The 25,130-nt window shown below is 38.8% G+C and overlaps 1 protein-coding gene across 1 annotated transcript; it reads right to left on the minus strand.

Annotated features, from left to right (window-relative positions):
* Positions 1-2,673: 2,673 nt before the first annotated feature.
* On the minus strand, positions 2,674-21,475 carry UPB1 (beta-ureidopropionase 1). Its single transcript, XM_076353080.1, has 10 exons — positions 21,337-21,475; positions 20,427-20,598; positions 18,794-18,881; positions 18,006-18,100; positions 16,675-16,836; positions 12,469-12,638; positions 8,944-9,025; positions 8,052-8,094; positions 6,767-6,921; positions 2,674-2,929 (listed from the first exon to the last, which is right to left on the minus strand). The coding sequence occupies exons 1-10, from the start codon at positions 21,435-21,437 to the stop codon at positions 2,846-2,848; spliced, it is 1,152 nt and encodes a 383-aa protein (XP_076209195.1). The 5' UTR covers positions 21,438-21,475; the 3' UTR covers positions 2,674-2,845.
* Positions 21,476-25,130: the final 3,655 nt, after the last annotated feature.

The following is a 25,130-nucleotide window of genomic DNA, read 5'->3' on the forward strand; positions in this document are numbered from 1 at the left end:
TAGAAGACCTGAAATCAATTAAGAAAAGAGGGGATACAAACATCTCTTTGCTACAAGTAAAAAGGCAGGAACTCAGATTTTCTAGCTCTTATACTACAGCTGTATTTGGATTAAGTTGGAGTTACTGTATTCAAACATTATCAAGTGAAATTGTTAGCAGCCCATTCATAATCCTTTCACATATTACCTGGGTTTAATTACTTTGCTGAGGAGCACTGTAAGGTGTAAGAAATAGCACCCTATTTCAGATGCATCCACCACAATTTCCTACAAGTTTTGATCTCCAGTCCTGCCTATGTTGAAGTGGGTAGAAAAATCAACGTTAATACTGATGTAAAGCTAGCAAAATTTTATTTTGCACTTAAGACAGAGATCCCACCCCTTTGGCATGGTTTTAGGAAAAGAACTGTTCAAGTTCTGGAACTGCGTGGAGTAACAGTAAAAGGACATTGTTATTTAGTGGTGAAAATAATAAATAGGAATCTACTTTCAGCATGATAAAAAATTTTTCTAAGAGAAAACATTTTCTTTTATCAGTTGTTGACTTACTGAAAAGTATCTGGAAAGCGTTCAGTAAGTATGCTTAGTAGAATCAAGAGTGGTCCTTTGTACAAAGCTAAAAATGGTAACAGACATTTAACATGCAGTAGCCTTTAAAAAGTTCTGAACAAGAAGTATGTGACAGGAAATTTTCAGTGTATCCGATTTTGCTAATCATTGGTGAAGTTGGAATACATTCTGGCACTTATACTTGCAAAATGAGTAAAAATTAGGATGTGATTTGTGAGCAGTAGAACCAGTACATTAGTGCCACCAGCAGAATCCCCCAAAAAAGGTACAAAACTTATTATAGATAATGCCTTCCGACTCCTCTGAAGTAAGTCACCAGAAGGCTACTGATGTGGGAATTTTTATGTCTTAAGTCCAAATTCATGATGTTTGATTTAGAGAGATTGCATTAGCTATGTTACTAATTAACAGGGTATGTAAACTACAGGTTGCTAGAGTACTTCCTTAACCCATGCATTTTCAGGTAGGTAGTTCATTCAGTACCATTAAACTGCCAGAGGATTTATTTTAGAGCAGGCTTGGTTAGCTAAATAAAAACAATTCTTACAGAAGGATTGTAATTGACGCTTAGCCTCTTACTGGTTCAGTTATCCAAATGCAAATCTTGAGCTTATACATAAAACAAACTTAAGGGCATGCTAAGTGTTCTGAAGTGCACAGATAGGTATAACAATATTGACTGTTAAATGTTTGGTACCCAGGGTTTAAATACTTCAAAAAAACCTGAAAGATAGAGAAACAAAGCTATTTAAGCTAATACAGACAAAAGGAGAGCTCAACCATTGCAAGAGGATCTCTTAATAGCTGCCAAATGGAAGATGGCTATGAGAGATGAAAACAGAAGGAAGAAGCAAAAGCCAAGTGAAAAGACTGAGTATTTATGACACAAATTCAGATGAAAAAGCAGCTCATTGCGCAAGCATTCAGAACATCTGCATTTTCTGAAACTTTGTTTCCCATTACAAGATTGTCTATCAAAATACTCATTCTGAAAATGTTTTGTCACCGTTTCCTTCATGATGTCAATAGCAAAGGAAGGGGTATTTTACATGCAGGGATTTTATACATAAATATATTTTTATTTGTAATTAAGCCATTCTCAATAAAGGTTTAAAGTCACAGATAACCCTGTAACATAATGTAGCAAGTGCATTTATTAATGACCTTATTATGGAAAATCTTTAGAGGACATGTTATATACTTAACTGGAAATGGTACACCTGAAATTGTAATTTGGAAAAAAAAAATTAAGAGTTCAAATACTTATTTCCGCTATAAATTCATAGTTGCTAGCCTGTAAATTGTATTCATCCTGCACTTCCTGAACACCTACTGCATCACCTGAATCATACAAAACTAAATTTCAATATACACTAGTAGCTGAGAATAGCAAATGTATTGTTATTATCTATATTCAACAGCTGTTTTGTGTACTCCACAACCACTGAGTATCCTACTGGAGTGCAGCTCCAGGGAAGTAGTTTTCATTACCCATCCTGATCCCTAATACTATTTCCATGGCTTTCTGTTCACAATGAAAAGTATGCAACTGCACCAGCCTTGCCTATGCTTTAGCTACCGTGTCTATTTTTGCCTCACAGCACAGCACTGAGCTTCTGAAGATATTAAAAGCATCTGTCTGCAACACTACTTTTGCACCTTGAAGGAGCCCAAAGACATTGGTCCAACTGTGGTTGTAATACGTAGTGTAAAGGGAAATAGAAAAAACCAAAGCGGTCTTCCTTTACAGTACCCACAGATCTTCAAACAACTACGTCATGTCTGGGACGTTACTTAGCATCAAACTTAGCATAGAACTGCATCAAATAGTTCATAATTTAAAAAAAAAAAAACAGATGAAAATAATTTATGCCTCCTTTCTCCCTGAATTATGCATTTGGGTAGAAGGTAAAAGCTATAGACACACAATGCAAAGCTTATGTAAAAAATTTTATGTCCTCTGAACTCATCATCTCCATCAAACTATATCACAGTACTGAATACATTTCATCATCATTTGATATCAATGTATTTCTACTGGATATATTTCTAGTAAGGAACAAAAGTTTGGACTCTGTAAATGACAAAAAAAAAGCAAGAAGCCATTTTTCAATTATTTTACTTAACACAGTTTTGAATCCTATTATTTAAAAGTTGGTTACAGGAAATTAAAATGACAGCGTTAAAAGAACAACTTGTGATCCACAGTAAAGCTATCATCCAACAGTACCTTTTAATTTGTTAGTAACATTTGATTGTAACTAGATGCTCTCTCTTACTCTTTGATTATATTGGGTATAAAATAAGGCTGGACTGCTTCAGTGAGCTTGTCTGCATACATTTCGTATCTACCAGTCATCTGGAAAAGAAAAATCAAAGCTTCAGTTCTTTTAGTGAGCTATGAAAGCACTTCAGTAGAAAATATTTATATCCACCTTTTTTTTTTTTTAAGATGACATATTATTTAATCGCCCCAAACAGTAAAATCATAATTCACTCAAAATGCGAAGACCTTAGGTGCCTTAGCACAAACTAATATACTTTTTTTATAAAAGAACTCGCATTGTGTTGCCTAAAACTATACTTCTACCCAAAAAAGAGTAGAAATGCATTTCCACTCTAAAAAAAGTAAAACTTTAAAATGAACACCTTCCTGCTTTGTAGCTCTCGTTCATTGACAGTCATGTCTGCTGACTAATTACTTAAGGCTATTTTGGTTATCCTGGATGGCTGAAAGTTGAATGTGGAAAGTGGACTTACTTTCTTATGCATCAACAATACTCTCTTTTAAGCAAGTCATGTCAACAAAGGTGAAGGAGTGTATCTGTAATTATGTCTTCATATTATGTCCTTGACAATTGATGAACCCTGCTGCCAGCAATAAGTTTGCATATGTGCCACTGACGGTATTTGGGTTGCTCTTACTTTATCCATTAATAATATGAATTATCATCATTGCTTTGGGTGATACAGTAAGCTAGGAGGCCGAAATACAGCACTTTATGTAGTGCGCTATTCTCTTCTGAAGTGCACAGCCTACAACATTGGCTCTGAGAGGGGCGAACTATTTCCTTCTTGCTGGAGTGTAATGAGGACAATTTGTTTAACTATTTTGCTGCTGTAAGTTTAGCAAAGACATTCTACTTAACATCCCTTTCAGGCATCATTGAATGCAAATTGCAGATACCTAGTTGCTATCAAGGGTTTTCTGTGGTGGATAAATGATGACTTCATACTTCCTCATTCCCCTCTTATCAAGATCTACCTCTGTCTCGGCCACAAATGAGAGGAAAAGGAAATAGATATCCCCTGTCATATAAACAAAAGCCACAGCTATGTCTTACGTGCCAAAAGACCAACAATAGCAATCCACACCATCAACATAAAACTAAGGTGCTGAAAGCACAAGACTTGAAGACAATAAAAAATAAGCAATTCTATACAAAACAGCTAAAGGTCAGTGTTTTGCTTTTACTGTTTGTTTTTCTTGATCAATACAATTGCTTTTGTTCAGATACCCCTACTAAGCTGTTATAAGCAATGCTCCATGTGCTTCCTGACACACTAAATCTCTACTCAATAAGGGCCTCAGATTTCGGTGGCAAAGCAATACTAAATGCCTGCCTGACTTAAAAAAACCTGTGAACCTCTCAGCACAATTTAATTCCACTATGTCAACGACCATATACCTACCACATGCATCTGTAAAATAACAAATGCAATTCTGTCCAGAAGACGACCTGAAATTACTGTCTTTAGTCCCTATATATGGATTGGCAGCATTACCAAAGAAATTCAGCTCTAACTAAGAAATTACTATGTTTTAATTAGAAGTTTATTCAGCATTTCATAGAATCATAGAATAGTCTGGGTTGGAAGGGACCTCTAAAGGTCATCTAGTCCAACCCCCCTGCCGTGGGCAGGGACATCTTCCACTAGATCAGGTTGCTCAGAGCCCCGTCCAACCTGACCTGGAATGTTTCCAGGGATGGGGCATCCACCACCTCTCTGGGCAACCTGTGCCAGTGCTTCACCACCCTCAGCGTAAAAAATTTCTTCCTTGTATCTAGTCTAAATCTACCCCCCTTTAGTTTAAAGCCATTCCCCCTTGTCCTGTCGCAACAGGCCCTGCTAAAAAGTTTGCCGCCATCTTTTTTATAAGCCCCCTTGAAGTACTGATAGGCTGCAATAAGGTCTCCCCGGAGCCTTCTCTTCTCCAGGCTGAACAACCCCAACTCTCTCAGCCTGTCCTCATAGGAGAGGTGTTCCATCCCCCTGATCATTTTTGTGACCCTCCTCTGGACCCGCTCCAACAGGTCCGTGTCTTTCTTAATGCTGAGGGCTCCAGAGCTGGATGCAGTACTCCAGGTGGGGTCTCAGCAGAGCAGAGGGGCAGAATCCCCTCCCTCGACCTGCTGGCCACGCTTCTTTGGATGCAGCCCAGGATACGATTGGCCTTCTGGGCTGTGAGCGCACATTGCTGGCTCATGTCCAGCTTTTCATCCCCCAGTACCCCCAAGTCCTTCTCGGCAGGGCTGCTCTCCATCCCTTCATCCCCCAGCCTGTATTGATACCGGGGGTTGCCCCGACCCAGGTGCAGGACCTTGCACTTGGCCTTGTTAAACCTCATGAGGTTCACACAGGCCCACTTCTCAAGCTTGTCCAGGTCCCTCTGGATGGCATCCCGTCCCTCTGGCATGTCGAGCGCACCACTCAGCTTGGTGTCATCTGCAAACTTGCTGAGGGTGCGCTTGATCCCACTGTCTATGTCATTGATGAAGATATTATACAGTACTGGTCCCGATACAGACCCCTGCAGGGCACCACTCGTCACCAATCTCCATTCAAATCCACAGAAAATTTGTATTTTTACATCAAATTGAAATCAAAACACATTATACATTGCACTATATTGTAATGCACAAGGTGGTTCCAAATAAACCAACCCTATAAAATAAATGTCTGCCTGCAGTAACATTATGTGCAAAAACTGACACTCCTTGCAAATGATTACTTTAAATACTAGATTATCACTGAAGAACCTACGTATACTGTGATGGTTGTGAGCTAGGAGTTCTGGTCTACTTTGTTAGGATTCAAATCATGCTGATCTTAAGAGCGGATAGGAAAAAATTCTAGTCTCTAGCAGTACTGAAGACTAGAACGAAAGACCTGTCTCCACAGAAACAAGATGTTTTCTTCATCAAAGCCTATTTAAGAAGTTGCCATCTCTTTTCTCCTTTTGCTTGCCTTCTTTGTTGTTCCAACAGAATATTTGTGGGGCCTGCCGTAAACTTGATCAGATTAAAAGAAGAAACTAGAGCATGGTTTGTTTGTTTTATTTAAAAAAAAAAAAAAAAATCTGGTCACTCCGCTAAACCAGTATACACTATAGCACCCCACATAGCTTGTACTGGCACAACTGAAGGGTTAACAAACTGCAGTGCTGAGGTGGCAGTTTCTTAAACCAGCACTGCTACTGGACAAATTAAATCAAATTACACCCTCAGGACAGATGATCCAAATTAGCTTTATCTCAGAATGCCAAAAAATAGTAATAAGTAAGTTTGCTAAAGGCACGTGGAGAGGCTTGCAGTCTTCTTAATCTGATTTAGATTAATTCAAAAGTGTGTTAAGATGCTTCAGAGATGAATGTACACAGTTCTTTCTCTGTGGCTTCAACACGTCCACAAATTCAGGGAGTTAACACTGCAAGAAGTTTGAACACAGAAAGTTCTCAGAAGCTTAAAGATTCTTGTGGGTTTGGGTTTTCACTAAATTTCACCAAAACTGACAAGTAAGGCCTGTAAGAATAGAAAGAACTACCAAATTACGTCAGATCAAAGGCCCATCTCAGCTCAGTGGCAAATGCCTACGTACCTTGCATAAGGAAACCGCACACACTTCCCCTAGTGGTCCTCAGAGCTCCTGGCAATCTGCACTTAAGGACCAAAGGCTAAGTTTTTCATGTAAAAGCTATTGGCCTAGTTTCCCTGAATTTGGCTATTCCTTTTCTGAATCCATTTATGCCTTTGGCCTCCAGAACATCCTGTTAAATTAGTTCAACAATTTAAGCTTTGGACTGTTAAAAAAAAAGAAAAGGCTGCCTTTTAACTATTGTAAGATTATATGATCATTATGAAAGCTTGTTTGTTCTAATATCATATGTAAGTTTGTTTCTTTATAAGCAGCTTACCTTAAAATTCCATTTGTCACTGACTTGCCTGCAAAGATTTAGATCCATCTCTACCACCAGAAGTCCATCCTGAGTGCGAGAGAGTCCTGGGGTCCTACTGCCATCTGGTGCAGCTACGTAACTTGAGCCATAAAAATGGCCCAAATCATGGTGTGCTTAAAGAAATTTTTAAAAAGCATGTAACGCCATTTGCAAATAAGTATACAACTTAACATGCAGTGTCCCATAAAACCTGGCTCAATTTCTTGTGGTTGCTCACTCACTGTGCTTTAAGCAAGATATCATCCTGAAGAGTCACAGCATGATCCTAAGGTAACTGCAGTTTTGACCAGTAGTTATTTTCATGCACAGTACAGTTTTCACATATATCGAATTAACAGGAAAAACCTCACTGTGTTGCCTTTTAAATAATGCATTATTATGCTTTCCCATTATTAAGTCTCTGAACTAAAGGCTTTGCTTTCATTGTTTTTTATTTAGAATTTAAATGAATTCTAATTGTCAAATCATACATTTCCAAAACAGCTGACAGAGATGCACCCATTCAATTTTCAATACAAAGTCAGAAGTGGAAACACTGGGATTTGAGGCACAGAAAAAAAAAAAATCTTACTTTGTATTGCACAACTCTGAGGTGTGCCAAAAATGAGTCACATCTGTTGTACTACTAAGCAATGGACGCCACTGACATTTTTGTTGCAGCTGCTACAAACACTTAGCTCCAAAACCAGCTAAAAAAATGGCTCAGGCCCACTCCAGATTAAGCCAGAAGCTGTCATGGTTGTCACAGGACAAATTATAGTGTTTCAACATACAAGTGAAGTACATACAAGCGAATCTCATGCTCTTTGAGCATTCTCTTCCTTAACTTCCAGCAAATCTGTGAAACAGGGCAAAATGGCTTGGCTGGGGATTCAGGCTAGGGCTATTACTGTTAATAATCTTAAAACTACAAATAAAATGTCATGCATGCACTGACAACACAGGCTAATTTTGGGGATTTCTGTCTTCCAGTCCTACAATACTGCATTGACTCCAAAACTCTTAGTCCTCTGAAAGTATATAGAAACCTTAAGTATGAACTCCTGGTGACCACATTCTGTGGTACTACCACCTTTAATAGCAAGTGCTGCTTCTCTCCAGCTTACAAAACAGCAGTTTGAAGTAAGGCAGTCGCTAGCTACCATAGCTGTCATGAGATAGACGCTTGCAGGAGAGCTATCATTTCTTCAGACTTTCTAGTTAACAATTATTAGCAACCACTGAACGTGATTTCTGAACGTACCTTTTCCACCATCTCCGGAAGTAAAGGCATTTTTGTAGTATTCCTGTGAAGTAAGAGGAATCTGTAGGTGGCAGTATAATTCCATTTCATTCAAGAAATCCTTGCTAGTCTACTATATTTAGTATGGAAGTTTATATAAATTTATTAAGATTTTTTCTGGCATACTATCAGCACTGTCTAAAGGGAGTCATCAGAGGGGCCTAGTTTCTATGACGGATAGGCTAGAAAACAAGATCTTTTTGTATCACTGCCTGTTGTTCATACACTTTGGGGAACATGTCTCATATCAGTTTCACAAGTCTAAAGAAGAGGCGAAAGAGGAAACATTTAACCAAACACATCTTTGTGGATCACAAAAGGCAGAAAATGTATTCACATAACGGCAAGAACAAGTCTGGATTTTTGCAGGGAACCTTATAAAAGAACACACATGTAGGGTACTTGGACTACTCTGAAAGCAAGAATGACCTATTGTGTGCAACATTAATTTTCATTATAGAATTTCAGTGTCCAGAAAGAGGTAGTATCTGTACAACAGCAACCAGTTGTGTACCACTGACTTGAGGATATATTTCATTTTCAGTCATTTTGGCTAAAAGAATACTGATTTCACCATAGAAACTAGGAGAATTAGCAAAAGGGCGGGTGCCTATTACAAAGAGAGCAATTCAAGAACAGGAAGCAGCTGCAACCAAAAAGTAGGCTGCCAGCAACAAGGCAGTTCTCAACGTCTCTATCGCTGTCCATCTTCAAATCATATTATAAACACTAATACAGTAGTTATACAATAGAGTAATCCATGCACTCTAGTACTATTCAGTTCATTACCTTGAATTAACTCATGCTACAATACCCAAATTATGAAATAAAATAACAAAGTGAAGATACATACCGTTCCTACCCTGTTGATGGGACATGTAAAGCAGTGATTAGCTATGGCAGCATTTCTTGCTTCAATTGGCCACAGTGACTCGCTGCAATACACAAAAAAGGAGGCAGGTATTCACTACTTGTCTAATTCAGAGCTAAATTTAGATTATGACTGTCTCGCACGGTACATTTTCTGTCAAAGAAGCCAAAGTTAGCAGCTAAGACTGACCTTGCTCTTACAATCAAAATCTCCCCACAGATATAGCCAAGTACTGTAATTATTTTCTGCTCAAATATAGGTATAAACAATTCTATCTGATAACCTGGTAAATACAGCTTTGTCATGGGAAAAAAAAAAAAAGAAAAAAATTAACACATCTCAAGATTTTCAAAGCAATTAAAGTGCAAAATGTTTTAGTCTCCAAATTACGCAAAGGATTTACACATGTACTTTCACATTCCATTAACTTTCAATACACCAGACATCATTCTGCAGCAAAGCTGTAAAAGATTCATACAAGTTGCCTCCTTTTTTTCCCCAAAATGGTCCAGGAGAGGCTTTTGCACCAGTGAATGAAAAAAAATTAATTATGGGAATAATAAAAAAATGAAAGTAAGAGAAAAATCCATTTCCACCGAATTTCCTACTGCTGTTATTTCAACCACAGTTTTCATAGCACTTTCCAGTAAGTCATTTTCCCCATGGTGAGTTGATGAAAAAGAAAGCATGTTTAACAAAAGCAGCCCAATAACTTCCCAGTAATTATCTATTAAACCAGTCACTAAATTTACATAAAATCAAGAACTGAGAAATGAGGAATAAAAAATTCCTTCTCTTTTACAATCCTCTACTTCTTTTCCAAAGGAGATTTCAATTCTGACTGATGTTTAAAACTGAAATAGTCTTCTTTTTATTAAATAGTTTGATACACAGGGATCAGACTAGTTAACAGGAGGTCTGGAAGTACTCAGAGCTCCAAAACAGAGGTGATACAATTTGTACACTCCTGTGACAGTATGTACCTGCCAGATTCTGAGTACCAAGACAAGGTTGCAAGCATCTGACTTCTTAATCTCCCAGTCAGACTCAAGAATCTTGAGATGGTCATTGGACTGATTGAAAGGACTTGGTTTATTGCCTCTTTTCTCAATTGCCTTGAGTCCGGCCAGCCAGTTCTTCTAAGAAAGAGGGTTTTTATTAAAAAGCTCCAGCAAATTACAATTTCACAGAAGAAGAGAGGCAGGGAAAAAAGGCTATAGCCAAGAAGCAACCCCAGAGAGAGTTTTTACATGGGCCTCAAGAGTCCTCTTCCTGCAATAAAAATTATATGCTTAAAAACAATCAAGTGAAAGCCAATAATTAGGAAAGCCTGAAGCACCCAGAGTACCAATGAAGTTCTGTATAAGAGGGTAATCTCTGTTTGCTCTCCTGTCAGTGGGCTGTAAGTAGACACATATCACAAATATTATTTTAGTAGTGACATAAATGCCCCAAAAGCATTGTGTATTCATCCAACTCTTTTCAAAGGACATTTTCCAACATTACTCAACCTAAATTATCTTTTATACCAAAAACTATTAAAAGCAGTTTGAATGACAGAATACTGCATCTAACCTACAGTTCAACTCTCCAGGTTTGTAAATACATGGTTCTCTGCATCTGAACTGGCTATGGGTATGAAAATTTTATGCCTCGATCTGTTTTTCACCATTTCTACCCTATTATGAATGCTCAATGTCCTCAGAATTTTCTAGCTGGTCAGCAACAAAAATTGGATGAATATTCTTGGAACTTGTTACAGAGACAGAAAAACTCAAAATTTACATTAAACAGGTAAAGAGAGGGGATTGGGTGAATCCTGAAGAAATGGAAAACACTAAAAAAGATATTCCTCTTACATTTCTAACTCTTCTATCATCTTGTATACCCAGTTAGCAAGTCTATATTGCCTGAATATTTCATACATTAAGGTTTACAAAACTGACACTGGAAAAATCTCTTCTTCTAGGTTTGAAGAAATAAAAATGAAAGTATTCTGCAATTAGTCCATGCACACAAACCCAGCTGAAGGGAGAAGAGAAATGAGAAAGAATTTTTAGTATTATAAGAGATCAGTATGTCTTCTTTTTTTGTTTGCTACTGGATATTATACTTGTATTGCAGTATCATCAGCAACAATGAAATATGCTGCTGTTAGCTTCCTAAAACTTACCTTTGGAGCTGGAAACTCAAAGACAGTTCAGCTAGCCCAAAAGATGTATTTTAACTCGCAAAGGAAATGTTTTCGTTCCAAAGAACTCTGCAAAGCCAGACTTTTCCCCCCACCCCATACAAAGCTAACCACTTATGCTGAAAAGAGTTAAAGATATTAATATTTATAATTAAGCATAAACTACCATCACTTCTTCAGTCATATGTATGTAAACATTATACAATACTAAGTAACTTTTCAGAGCCTACTGTTATCAGGGAAAAAAAACCAACAAAAAACCAAAAAGCATAGTTGTTCTATCATGTGTTAAGCTGATGTATAGACACATTCTGGAATCCCACACCTCAATTTACAAATAGTCTAATTTGGAATTTGAAAATATTTAGCAGTACAGCAAAGGACAGAATACAATGAGAATGAAAGGAAGGCATGGTGATTTTGTCAAGAAGAGTGGTATAAAGAACCACTGAAACCATTTCTACAAGGTTTCTGCCTAAAGAAAGCCCCCCACCGGCCCCAAAGAAAAGCAGTTATTTTGCATCACATTATAGTATCCCAAGCAATACACAGCCTGTGTCAGGCAATGCTTTGGAAGCATGGCACATTCAAAGGTTATTATATTGAAATGTGACTGATGCTGATAATGTAGACGCAAAGAATATTCAAGACCTAATTCACAAATTAATCATTATGGGCTAGCTAAGAAGTGTATTTTCCTAGCTCACTGAGCTGGTTTTCTTTTTTCTTTTTAGGAAGTCAAGTCAGTAGGTGCAATTAATGTCAATCTGCAGAAGATTAATCTCAAGGGAAACAGTTCACACTGGTTCAGTCTGGTTCAAGAGGCCTGATAATCACAAAATTGCCAACAGTTTAAAAAAAAAATGTTTCTGAGAAAAAGGTTTCTCAGCTTGGCTCTGAAAACTGCAATTTGAAACCACACTTATTGGCTCCTAGGTGGATGATGCAAGCTGGCAAGCTAAGCCTGAATGTAGATTACTACTGCCTATCACAAAGCAAAAACATTACATAGATAATCTAAATAAACTCTCATTAGTTTTCAGAACACCAGCTGGATGCTGGTTAACTCCGTCTCAGAGACAGAAGACCTGCAGATGTACAACTAAAGTTCTGGAAGAGAATTAGTGACTATGAGCAGACTGGTAGCCCAAAACTCCAGATGGAGAAGAATGCAGATTCCTTCATGAAGGCAGAACAAGGAGGTGATACCTCAGGTTCCAAGACCTCAGCAAGATGCCCCTGAGGCCCCAGTGAGGGGCTCAGAGCTTCAGTTCACCGAGAAAGTGTGCAATGACCTAAATCAGTTTGTATCTTACCTGAGTGTTCCAATAGTGGCTGAAGGATTAAAGATGATCTCTGCTCCATTCATACTAAACATGAGCCAGTTCAGAGGGTGATGGCGCCCATAGCAGATATTCACAGCAATTGTTCCAAACTGTGTCTGAAACACTGGGTGTCCTGTATTTCCTTCCATATAGTAAGTAGACTACAAACAAACAAACCAAACAAACAAAAAACCACAAATGCAGACTTCTTAGAAAAGCAAAAAGAAATACCTCCAACATTGCTTTGACACTTACCAATTTCCAATTACCAGCTTCAAGTCATTAGTCCATGAGCAAGGACAACAGCCTTCATTTAGTACATAGCTGCACCTTAATGGGTATATAGCAAAAAGTGACTCTCTTAGGCTGCTGAGATCAAATTCAAGCCCCTTTCTGTTTCCCTTCACTCATACTACACCTAAGCACTGACTGACTTTGACATAAACACTTCTGTTAATGCTAGAAACTTCTACAGAAGCTTAAGAGAGACCCACAAATTGCCAAACTTTAGGCACCTCTCATTGCTTTCATCACAGAAGAAAATTTTCCTAAGTCAGCACGATCCTTTGATTCTGACTAAAGAGAGAGATGATGAACACTGTTTAAAAAACATGGAATTCCTTTACATTCACCTGTTATGTAGTGACATGCAGTAATTTTATGAATGCTATAAGGAAATATCAGTGTATAGCTAAGATTGGTTATTTAAATTTCCTATATGCCTATTGCTCTAAACAAACAGAGGGCCTGAAACTACCACCAGGAAAAAATCACAGGATAAATCTAGAGAACACTCCTTAAAGAAACTGGAGCCAACTGTTGGCTTAAAAGATCCCATTTACCATATGCTGCGAAATTTCATCCTATCATATCAAACATTTCTAAACAACTAGAAATGCACTGGTTCCTGTGAAAGGCACTAGTGAAGAGAAGGATAGGGCATTGTTAACAGCTATCAAGAGACCAACATTCACAGAGATATTCCAAATGAAATGTACAGAAATGGTTCTTCCCAGATACAGGAAAAGGGTATGTGTGGAGTCACTGACAGTTGCCTGCCTAGTGCTCAGTGGTAGTCAAAAACGCAAGAAAATCTCAGACATCAACAGGAAGGGTACTGAAACGTAACATAAAACATTGTTTTGCTGGTTTGTAAGAATTCTGTGTGCCCATGGCTCAAGTACTCTGGGCAATTCTAGCGTCTGCATCTCAATAAGGATATACTAGAGATGGAATAAGCAAAGGCAACTGAAACGATGAAGGGGATGGGGCAGCTCCCTTGTGAGGGGCAACTAAAAAGGCTCTTCAATCTGCAGATGGAATGCTGAGGGCAGTATTATGAATGAGATTTACAAAATCACAAAGGCAGTGGATAAGATGAATACAGAAATCCCAAAGCAGCAGCAGTAGTGGGTATTGACTGAAATTACACTCTTGTACCCATTTTCAACCAAAGTAACTTTTTTCATGTAGCAGGCAGTGCACTTCTGAAATTTGCTTCTTCATGAAAGCAGGTATTATCACCAGGTTCAGGAGGGATTAGACAACGTCATTGATAAAAACCCCACACATAAGAAATGAGATAGACAGGAACATGCCACCCAACATCACTAAAACAATGACTGTGCATGCCACAGGAGTACAAAAGTTGCAGAGTGGCCAGATTTATTCCTAATAGTACCTTTTTGTGATGATCTCAGAGACAGAAAAGCAAGGTACACAATCCACCAGCCTGACCCAATGGGGCATGCCTCATATAAGAAAGGTGTGTTGTAAAACAATTCCCTTTTAATTGAAACTATCTGTCCATTGTAACAACCGCTGCCATTGGTCTTGAAGGAAGCAGAACCACATCAGGCCTAAAGCAAGCAGAGTTACAGCTGGGGAACAAACCAGGGCCTCATCTAACTGTAGGAGAATGGCATGATAGATACAGGTGATCATCTTCTGAAACCAAGGTCTAGAGGTTCACTATGCCTAGTAAATATGACATCTCATGATTCTTACTTATTACCAGGTCTCATGAATTTGCACAGTCCCTTGGGTACTGATTTTACCTCCTTTCATGTCTGTAGAGAGCACACCACGTGATGGGCACTCACACAATCCTTTTTCAAAACAATTCTGCTGATTGAATATATTTCAATTTTTTCTTCTATCCTCAGTTTTCTTTTATTACAATAGGAGAAGAAAAACAAAAATGCTGTTGCTTCAGGGAATTAATCAGTTCTTATTTCTTTATTCCTCACCAGAGGTCACAATCATCTCCACAGCAACAAACTGTGATGTCTCAAGAAGGATTGATTTTTGTTTATTTATATGCCCTCCCACACATGGCTCAATAGGTTACAGACCAATCTCTTTCCCCTTTCCGTTTAGTTCTCACCGATTCAACAAGGATGATTTTAATAAGGCTCCTTTCCCTATCTGCTCTACAGAGGCAATCCACAAAAAATAATTTCAAATTCAACCCTTCCTTGGGGGTTAACTTTGTTGATAAAGAAAACAACATTAAAGTAACAGAGATAAGCATAATCCTTCCCTTTAGTCTTGGTGGTTTCTAAAGTTCCTCTATCAGAATTGCTCAGCTCAGAAGAATGGACTTAATGCTTTGCTAACAAAACTAGCTAAAAAGACAGCGCTGCTTTAGGTAAACACTACTTGCTTCTATAATGAGGTAGATACAACAAGAAATGTCGAATCATTATAGTATACCTGCAAGATACAAATAGATTGTTTTGTGGTAATTCTGGCATTTAGAATTTTAAGAACTAACTCCTTTTAGGAATTATGCAAAACTCTTAATGAAATTCTATTTATACTTCACATGGAAAAGTAAAAATATTTTCTTTTTTTAGGTGCCTTTCATTACAGTTTCATAGCTGGAAACAAGAAGGTTCTTGGAATCTGTGGATGTGCCACAAAACAGTGTCTGGAAAACTGAAAGCCATCATATTTTAGCACAAGCAACAGGAATTTATTTTTTGTTTGATTACACAAGGAACAAATCAAGAATGTGGAAAGTAACCAAAATTCATTTTTATTAGTGCTTGTATTTTATATGGGTTTGTTAGTTACTGTTTTGCTAGCTGAAAGACAGATCTGATACAGTAATATTAAATATCAAAATAATTGTTAAAGATAGAAGTAAACACTGGTGACCGACAGGTCTATGCCAGAAATCCACTGTGCAGAAACCTATTAACAGCCTCCTCTGAAGAAACATAGACCAGCCTGATCAGGTCTGGGAGCCCAGGTCAAAACTTCCAGAGGTTTTTGAACATGAAGTTTCAAGACAGAAAAAAGCTTTTAAAATTAATAAAAAAGCAGTTTGGATTCTGAAGCCTCAGTTCAGTGACTGGAGCATTCGGACTGGGAACAAAAGCAACTGCAGGTATATAGCAGCCCCCAGTACTTAGAAAAAACACCTCTGTTAATTACTCACTTTAGCTGACAAGGAGAGATTTAGTTAGATAAGACAATGTATTTTTAGACTTCGGTTAATTTTTAATCCTGATCTTTCTGCTTGTGATAATTCTATGGATGGATAAACACATTTCAGATCTACCAGTTTTCTTCTGACATTGCCTTTACTACCAGTTCAGTTTCTGAAACTGATTCTGGAGGACAGCCCAAAAACTGCTGGGGGCTTCAGTGGAAATAATGTGATTAGTAAACAGAAGATGCCGTAAACCAGCTATTCAGTCAGAAGTGTAATGAATTAAGGGATTCTGCGCAAAGAAACATAAGCAAAAGATCTGTCATTTCCAAGACAATCTCACACAGAAACAGAGATCAAGACCATAAATAATGCTCACACCTGAACCTAAAATAAGTTCAACATGCACACATGCAAAAACTGTCTGAGCCAATCATGCACAACTAACATAACAAAGCTGTGACTTACAGAATTTTGTTTTAAAGATCCTCAATACTTTTGTAGTTTCCATCCGGCCAAGGAAGAGTACATGACAAAGGATTCAACGTTATTTGTCCTTTAAGAGTCATCACTCTCTATTCTTGATAAATTAACTTACTATAATTTCACCTGAGAAAAACTGATTTGACACTTAACGAACCACATTTTCTAGAAATACATTACATTTCCTGCCAGCGTGCCTCTGATACAACACATGCTGACACAAACAAGAGCTGCAAAGTTAAGACTAGCTTGATAATCACAATACTGCATCTTACCTCATTGAAATCTCCAACCCTTGGAATGTGATTTTTCCTACTTTTGCCAAGGACAGCTCCAGAATTAGAAATGACCACTGCAGCATTCCACAGAGTTCCCCCGTGTATTTCATCTCGCTCCAGGATTGGAGATACCACAACCATATTGTATTTCTTTGCCAGCTATACAAATGAACACAATTCTTCTATTATACACAAGCCTGCAGTAATTACTTTCATTTTTGTTCATAAAGAAGGATTAAAAAAAGTTTTCATCTGATACATTACTCTGACTAACGCTTAACCCACACTGGCATGCCCACATCGCCAGTTTCTTCATCAAAGATGGATACATCACAGAGAGCTTTCCACCTGAATCCTTCAACTAGAAATACAAGGTACCAAAAGGAAAAAAAGCATCCTAACAGCAATGGTCAAACTACAAAGCTGACCTCTATCTATTCACAGGTATAAGAGGAGATAGATCTCATCCCATTCTTTCATTCTGGTATACCACTCATGTGGTATACCAAAACAAAAGACACCATGGCTAGCTGAAAACAGTTATTTTTTTTAAAAAAAAGGAAAAAAGGAAATGTGAAATAGCATTACATGTTAACTATAAATGTTAATAACATAGGTGTGAGAATATAGTAACTTCTGACTATCAGCTCACATTGTCTTTTCTTTCAAATCTTTCAAGTTTTTTGTTGTTTCAATCACTTGTAAAAGAAAATAATTGAAATTCTTTATTAAAAAAAAAGTCATCAGAAAACAAAAATGAACTCTGTCACCCTTGCAATGAACAGTGTCTGGAAAAATAAGAGCCAGACAACAACAAACCTCTTTGGGTCCATAGAAAGTCCCCTACATTTTGTGTCATTTCACAGGGAGATGCAAAAGATTTGTGTGAAAGTATTCCCTGTTTAGAAAAGGCTAGCTATTCTTCTCCTCACACCTTCATACAAGCATTGTTTAATGCTCAACTGTTCTAGGTGAGAAACACCTTTTAAACTGAAATTAAAAATATTTGTATGGAGAATCGTTCCTCCCTTGTAAAATTCAGGAACAGTTAAATGCGCAGTTTCATATGCCTTCCATGGTACGAGGCAGTCTATAAATGCAAAGTAGTTTAAAAAATTAAGTATTGCGCACAGTTGTTGTTGTCCATTTCTACTTCTCTCACTATCATAATATTTGTCAAGCAAGGTGAAAATTTATTTTTTATTATTTCAGTTTTCTCAGTGGTACAAGACCAGTACATAAACAAGAAATCCATGCTAATCAGCGGCAGTTATGGACTGGGGTTGGAGGCTGGATGTGGGGGGTTTTTTGCTTGGTTGTTTTTTTACCTCTTGACAGAATTTTGTTGTTGGCCCATCCTCTGCTGACTCAGCAAATTCAGTCCAAGGAAGCTTCTCTCTTGTACAAAAAGCAAAGGGCATGGCTGGAAAACACCAATGCAAGACAAAACTTACAAGAATGTTCATGTCACTCAAGAAATACACACAGTTTGCATGAATACAGATAAAAATTTAGACACTTAAGAATGGTTCAATTGTTTTTCTTGTTTAAAGGCAAAAGCTATTTAAAACTACTTTTAGCAAGGGCAAGGAGTTTTGGGCCCACACAGAGCATAGAAGAGAAAGAATGCACTTAGTGAAGTCTTACCGGAGGTAAAAATACACCCCAGTCACTAGTGTACACTTTCTGTGAATAACCTGTTTTCACAACTCGGCCCTTCATTTTGGTTTTCGCCTCTATTAAGCCTCAAAGACTCTATTTTAATTAAAATTAGATTTTAAAAATTTTAGTATCTTTCTAGAAAAAACCCAAAGTTTTAGAAGAAAAAAAAAAAAAAAAAAGAGGAAAGGATCATGAAGGATGACACCTACAAATATCACTGTTGCAGCATACACCAGTCTTCAGTATAACAGACTTCACATACATCTTCCATACAGTTCTGCTAACTAAGACTCTTTGTTTTCTCCTTTAGAAAGCAAATCAGTAAAGTCAACTGTTACATCTTGGAAGATCTCTGCTGTTTACTTACAAGACACACTTCTAAGTACATGATACTTGTTAAAATAGAAGGAACTTGACCTCTGACAACCTAGAAGGAATCACAGAAAATACTCACTCCAAGCCTCCTGGAAACAAACTATGTTGACCCCACATGTTGCAGCTACCTCCACAATCTCCTCAATTCGTCTGTGCAGTGCAGCCACCTGATTGTGAGAAGTGTCACGCTATAAAAAAAAGCTGTATGTTCTAACTCACTTGTACATTAATTGCCTGGTTTTAAAAGCTTTGTTCACATTAAATTTATCTTGTTCTATACTTAGTACCATTGCTTTCAGGGGGAATAACTCAAGAAGTTATCATTCCTGAGCACTGATAATAGAAAGAGTTATATACAGATTTTTAAAAGCATTTAGACGCTGAAAATAGAGAAAGCAATCCAATGGAATTCTAATTCCATGGTTACAACATTTAAATATATGGCAACTCATTGCTAACTGACTTGCAAATAGCTAAAAATCTTAACAGAATCAGCAAAAATTACAATTTTGCTGCTAATTGTAAAAAAACCTGCAGAACAATGTTAAGTAAACATGAATTCAAAGTCAAATACTCAGAATCGTAAAATATGAGGTAAGGACAGTCCATTTCCTTGGTTATCTCTGAATCCTGCTCACACATGTAGATCTTGGACAGTCTCTAGAAGTTATTAACTCCAAACTATTTTCTAAAACCCTCTGTCCAAAGAGCTCAGTAGATTATTACCAAGAAAAAACATCAAAGCATTTATTAGTTAGTCAAAAATATTGTTTCAAAGTACTTTTTTCTTGAGTATTCTACTTAAAGATAAGCATAGTTGTAGCACTTTGCACTGATACTTTCAGGTGTCAAAAAGAAAAGATGCAAGACAAGTCAACAGCGACCTACGAACCCAACAACTGTACACTGATCTACAGAAATAGTTAACTAGTTATTTATAAGGTAAAATCATTAATATAACTGGTCGTCTTTTTAACAGATGCTACAAAGAATCCACAAACTTGATCCATATACTGAATTAATTACTTGCATCTGTGACAAGTAATCTTTCCAAAACAAATTACCTCAGAAATGTCCTGTCTCGTCACTGTACAAAACTACTACTCCAGAAGATTTTATAAATGTGGTATTTTCTTTCACTTTTTTAAATCTACTTTTAGGAGGCTATTTCTATATATGTCACCTCAATGCTTTTGTGTCCAAGATGTTAGGACATGATGGTCACCTTGTAATAAGATTTGGTTTGCTGCTGTACAAAGAATAATGAACACAGCTTTATTAATCTGTGTTTACTCTAATAGATTTTCCTATAATGGAACATTTCTCAATTAAAACAAGAACTGCACCTGTGGTTTTCATGGGTTGCCATCTCTTTTGACTTCGGGTAAATGATTTTCTGTTTCATTTTAGAGGCAAAGGATTTTCATGTACAAAATCAGTGACTAAATATTTAGCTTTGGAAAAACTGCAAACAGGTTGGGCAATTCACTAGGTAAACACAACACAAGAGATGTTTCTGAGAAACAACAGAACTGAATATCATTTGAATTTCTTACAGTATGCTGTATTAAGATAGTCATGGGTCCTGTATTGCCAGACAATCAGCAGGCATTTAATGATGGAGTTTTTAACATCAACAACTGAAGCGTGTTATTTCTCAATCTAGTAGAAGAGGAGTTACACACAAACGGCCCAGAACCCAGTTTATGTACCTGGACTGCCACGGCTGTGTCTGTGGGAAGTGGAATTTTATTTTGTACCAGTCCTACTCGAACAACACGTGGCCTTCTCAATTGCTCTGGAGCAGCTTCAAATCCATAGCCCTGTAGCTCAAAATCTCTTTCCTGAGCTGCTGATAGAGCAGCGGCTGGCAAATTAAGTTTTCTGGATTGAACAGGAAACAAAGACATTTCAATATGAGATGTTCTCCTTTTCTGCTCTGAATGCAATGGATCAAGAGGATCACAAATACTGTCTACCCCTGCAGAGACACCCAAGCTCCCATGTCCCCGTACGCAACTATCAGACAAGGGAACAGTCAGTCAGTAGCCAGGTCACGTGCAAATCTCACTGCTCTCCTTCATGGCAGCAAACTCCCAGTGTCCTCCTCTGTAATTGTGATTTCCAGACACTATTACCTTGCTACAGAAATCAAGCAGCACATACATACAAATTTTCATCTGCCACCCCCAGATTATAAACACTTTCCCTCCAACGTAGTTTCGCTCATGTTAGATCCCCACTTCTCCAGCTCCCTCACCCCGAAGCCACGAGCTCCCCAGCCCCCCCCCCCCCCCAAACTATCCCCCCTCAAGTCTTTCATTCCAGTCAGCCACCTTCTCATACGACCTCTCTGCTTCCCAAATCTGGATTACCTCCAAACTCCCCCAGTCATCTCACCACAGCGTAACCTCACCGCAGTACCACAAGCACCACAGGACCTACCCTTCTTTTTCCTTTCAGCCCAACCCTGTGTCCTGCGCACCCGTCCTCAAACTGACTCCTTCCCCCTCACTCCTGGGCTAGGCATCCATCGCGGAGATCGAGGGGGAGGAGGGAGACGGGACGGGACACGACCTCCCCCGCAGGGGAGAGGCAGGCGAGCCCGTCCTAGCAGCGCACCTTGTCCCGCCCCCGTAGAGGATCCGCTTCACCTCGGCGAGGTCCTCGGGCGGGATATGCTGCTCCAAGCATGACTCCAGCGACTCCAGGCTTCCCGCCATGGCGGGACGAGGCGAGGCGCGCAATCGCTTGGGCACGCGTTGACCGTTAGGCACGCACTGACCGTTAAGCACGCGCGCGCCTCCGCGAACTTTACCCCTGGGCGGCCCCCGCCGGGACACGCCCCTTTCTCCTCAGAGGGGTTTTGGCGGGCGCGAAGGCTCTCCGCCATAGCGGCCGGAGCACGGAGGGGTTTGGGCGCAGAGCCCCAGGGAGAGCAGGTGGCAGCAGTAGTAGGGCCAGTCGTCTTTAGTTGTCGCAGGGCTGGTTGGGGTGTGCGCCCTGTGCTCTGGTGGCTAACCCTGGGATGCCCCAAAAGGTTAAAGAGGCATGGATGTGGCTACTTGCTGCTTCTGGACCAACTCCTCAGCCTCAGAAATAACTCATCTAAAAGTGGAACATCTTTAGAAGCTTTTTATAATGATACCATTCAATAAAAAGGCTTAGAAATAGGAAAGAGGTCATAAAATGGCAATGGTTTTCATGGATATGCATTTTAGTTGCAATAAGACTTTGAACAGGAGCCAGTAATAAAAAATAATTCTGTCTTCAACATGGATTTGGGAATTCATCCCAAAACCAAAGTTAATGTCAGTCAGAATTAAACAAATTAAGACCTCAATCTGGGACAAAGAAAAGTGCATTTCAATAAAGGATATTTCTTTCTGCATGTGCCAGGTGGACACCCCATTTAAACCAGTTATTCCCACTGAACTATTGGCTGTGCCTTTTGCTTCAAAATGCAACGGAACTTCAGAACATAAGCACTTTATTTGAATGAGAAAACCAGTTACCAAGTCCAGGGATGACTACACATGTCTAAATATATCACACCGAGTTGAAGCACTGCTTTATGTATATTCTGGAGGATGTAACAACGTTCAGCACTTAGCATCTGCAGTTGTTAGGTATTTTGAGTTAAATATTAAGCCTTTTAGGCTAAATAAAAAAAGAATGCCAGGGAGAGAGTGTCTAATATTTAACTTTAAACAGAAAGTGTCCAGGGATAGTCTGGTTTCATCAAGGCATTTTGAGATACGTGATTCTTTCGCTCTAATCCACCCTTTTTAACCCAAGAAGTTGCAGCAGTGCTCTGTATGCCAAGTGCACGAGGGGAGATGCACTGCTCTGCTGCTTTGTTAGGAGCAGGAACTCTTTGGAGTAACTCCTAAAGAGCAGACTAACTCCTTTAGGCAGCAGTCAGGAAAGTCCTTTAATCTTTGGGGGAATTTTCAAGATAAGCTAAAAGTAGGGATGATAGTATGCTATAAAACAAAAATGGTGAATACAAAGGAGAAGAAAATGCCATCATTTGAAAGGAAGGAACTTTTTCAAAAGTCTGGATAGCTAGTACGTTGCGTAAGTATTTGCCCTCTACTCATCAGTGTAGCAGCTCCCTGTTCATGACCAACGGCCTAAAAACCTGTTCTTAGGAATTATTTTTCTTTCCCAAACATATTTCTAAAGGGCAATAATAAGCAGTGACTGATACTTCCATGGTATTTTTCATCTGATGATCCTAATTTGCTTTAATGGCCAATTTTAAAGGTACATATCAGTAACTTTTCGTTCCATTCGTGGCTGGCAGATCTTTAAACATTGCAGAATGGGAGATCAATGCAAAAATCAGCTGACAATACAGGAGGGAAATTAGGAGACCAAGTAAGTTCATTTCCATATCAGCATACTCAGGATGTCAGCTAACAGATAAAGCGTTTCTGGAGGATTCGTAGAAACAGACAGAAGGGCCTGGGTTTCTCTGGGAACTGTTCGAGTTCTTTTCTGCCTGGACTGCAAATTGAAGGGAAAAGCAGCAGGTCTATTTTGTATCCAGCTCCTGAAGAAGGTCACATAACTGAACTTTTCTCTTCAAGCTTCTATTCTTAGTGTGAACTTTCACTGACTTCTCTGTTGGTGCCTTGTTTGTTTGTAATTTAGTAAATTGTACTACATGTAGGAAATGGACTTCGTGGCAATAAAACTGAAGCCCCTGAAAAGAATACTCGCAAACAGTCAAGACCTGAAAAAACAGTACATTTCCTGTGCACCGTATCAACCATCCTGCAACAACGCAGTGAGGTCCAGACTGCGTGAATAGGAAATGACAAGCCTAGAATTACTAATAACGATGAAAGAAGATCAGGCTATTCCATAGGGACGACACGTATATAAAGGTATAACTCTAGCCAACACAATAAACCTTCAAAGCATGAAATGTTAATGTTGAGCAGGAAAGTAACCTAATAAAGGAAGATGCCTTCCATATCCCAGACAAAGCATATTAGAGAGATTGGACGTAAGTCTGAATGTTCCACCTCAGTCACTGCAATTATCTGTTAACTATGATGCTTGAATCCAGATCCCAGCTCTGGTTTTGACTTCTTCAAAGCTCTGTGTTTAAACTTCTTCCCAGTTCTGCATTACCTGGACCAAGTCATTATTTTGGGAAATTGCTGAACCTTTTGCTATGAACCCAGGCTGTAATAACTGGTTTAGAGGAAAATAAGTATTTTATTCAACAAAAGTTCTTTAAAATGAGGGAAAATTCCTACAAAACAGTTCTGAAGCGTGCACGCTTTTCATCTCTATTGCCCTCAGTCAGGGTGGTCCAGAAAGTCAGATATAGAAGTCAGGACCACACAGTGTAATCTGTACAGAAAGCAGTTCTTGTGTGCTTCTGTGTTGAAACCCTGTGTTGCACAGATACCATCTCAGAGCTAAAACTGGGTTTTGATAATACTGGTCCACACACTCTGTGCTGCAAGACTGTTCCCAAGAGTTCCTGTAAAACCCCACAATAGCACCCTGGCATTAGTCAGAAGCACCCTGGAGATTGAATTTAAGAGCCAAATATCTAGAGTTCAGGCTAAAATTGGGAAAGACCCAAGAAAAGATTTAAACAAACAAACAAAGTCTTTCCACTGCAACCCAAGATAGGAGCAAAGGCTGAACAGCATCACGTATCAGACCTAGTAGGCAGGATTGTAGGCAGCATTTCTGTCTTTCCTTCCTAAGTTAGTAGTACCTACATGTACTCCGTCTGAAACACCCAGCTTCTTACAAACCCTGCTACTGTCATGCGAATCGTGTCTCCAGACACTTTCTTCTGCTGTCATTCCTTGAAACAGGTCACACAGAGTTCCCCAGAGCAGCTAAATAAATGCATAACTCGTGTCCCTAATGCAATAACTGTCTTGGATCACCCACAGGGTCACGCTGCTTGTTACTAACACCTATCACGGGATTTAGGTGGACATGGATCCAGACATGTCCTGCAAAGCCACATAATATTGATGCTCTGACTAAGCTTGTGTTCTAGATGCTGCAACACCCTTTAAAATGACCTTCTACACTGTCCTTTTCCAGTGGCCACAAAATAAAGTACTGAATTGTACTGCAAAATAGATCACTGAAACAGATCTTTACATTACTTCACCTCAAATACAGATTCCCTTGCTTCATATGGAGATATAAAACAATTATCTTGGAACATGCCTGATTCAAAACATTTCAAGTGTAAGAGACAGGCAGTGAAGGGTAATTAGCGTAATAAAAGTCCTAAGAGAGGAGACAGGTCTAAATATAGGGGAAAGATAAAACACTAGCTTCATGCTACTTAATACACAGCTAAAACAAGGAAGACCGTAAACTTCCTTTCTGTCCTGCTTTGGTTTATACATTGAGACAAAGGAGCT

This window comes from Aptenodytes patagonicus, chromosome 15 (genome assembly GCF_965638725.1).
Source record: "Aptenodytes patagonicus chromosome 15, bAptPat1.pri.cur, whole genome shotgun sequence".
In the NCBI taxonomy this organism is placed as follows: domain Eukaryota; kingdom Metazoa; phylum Chordata; class Aves; order Sphenisciformes; family Spheniscidae; genus Aptenodytes; species Aptenodytes patagonicus.

What these genes read in the sequence shown, in the direction of transcription:
- UPB1 (XM_076353080.1), bottom strand. Translation starts at nt 21,437, where the DNA reads ATGGCGGGAAGCCTGGAGTCGCTGGAGTCATGCTTGGAGCAGCATATC. An exon ending in CTCTACGGGGGCGGGACAAG is followed by an intron (nt 20,599 to 21,336) that starts GTGCGCTGCTAG and finishes TGTTCAATCCAG; the next exon opens with AAAACTTAATTTGCCAGCCG. An exon ending in TTCCGGAGATGGTGGAAAAG is followed by an intron (nt 6,922 to 8,051) that starts GTACGTTCAGAA and finishes AATTTCTTTAAG; the next exon opens with CACACCATGATTTGGGCCAT.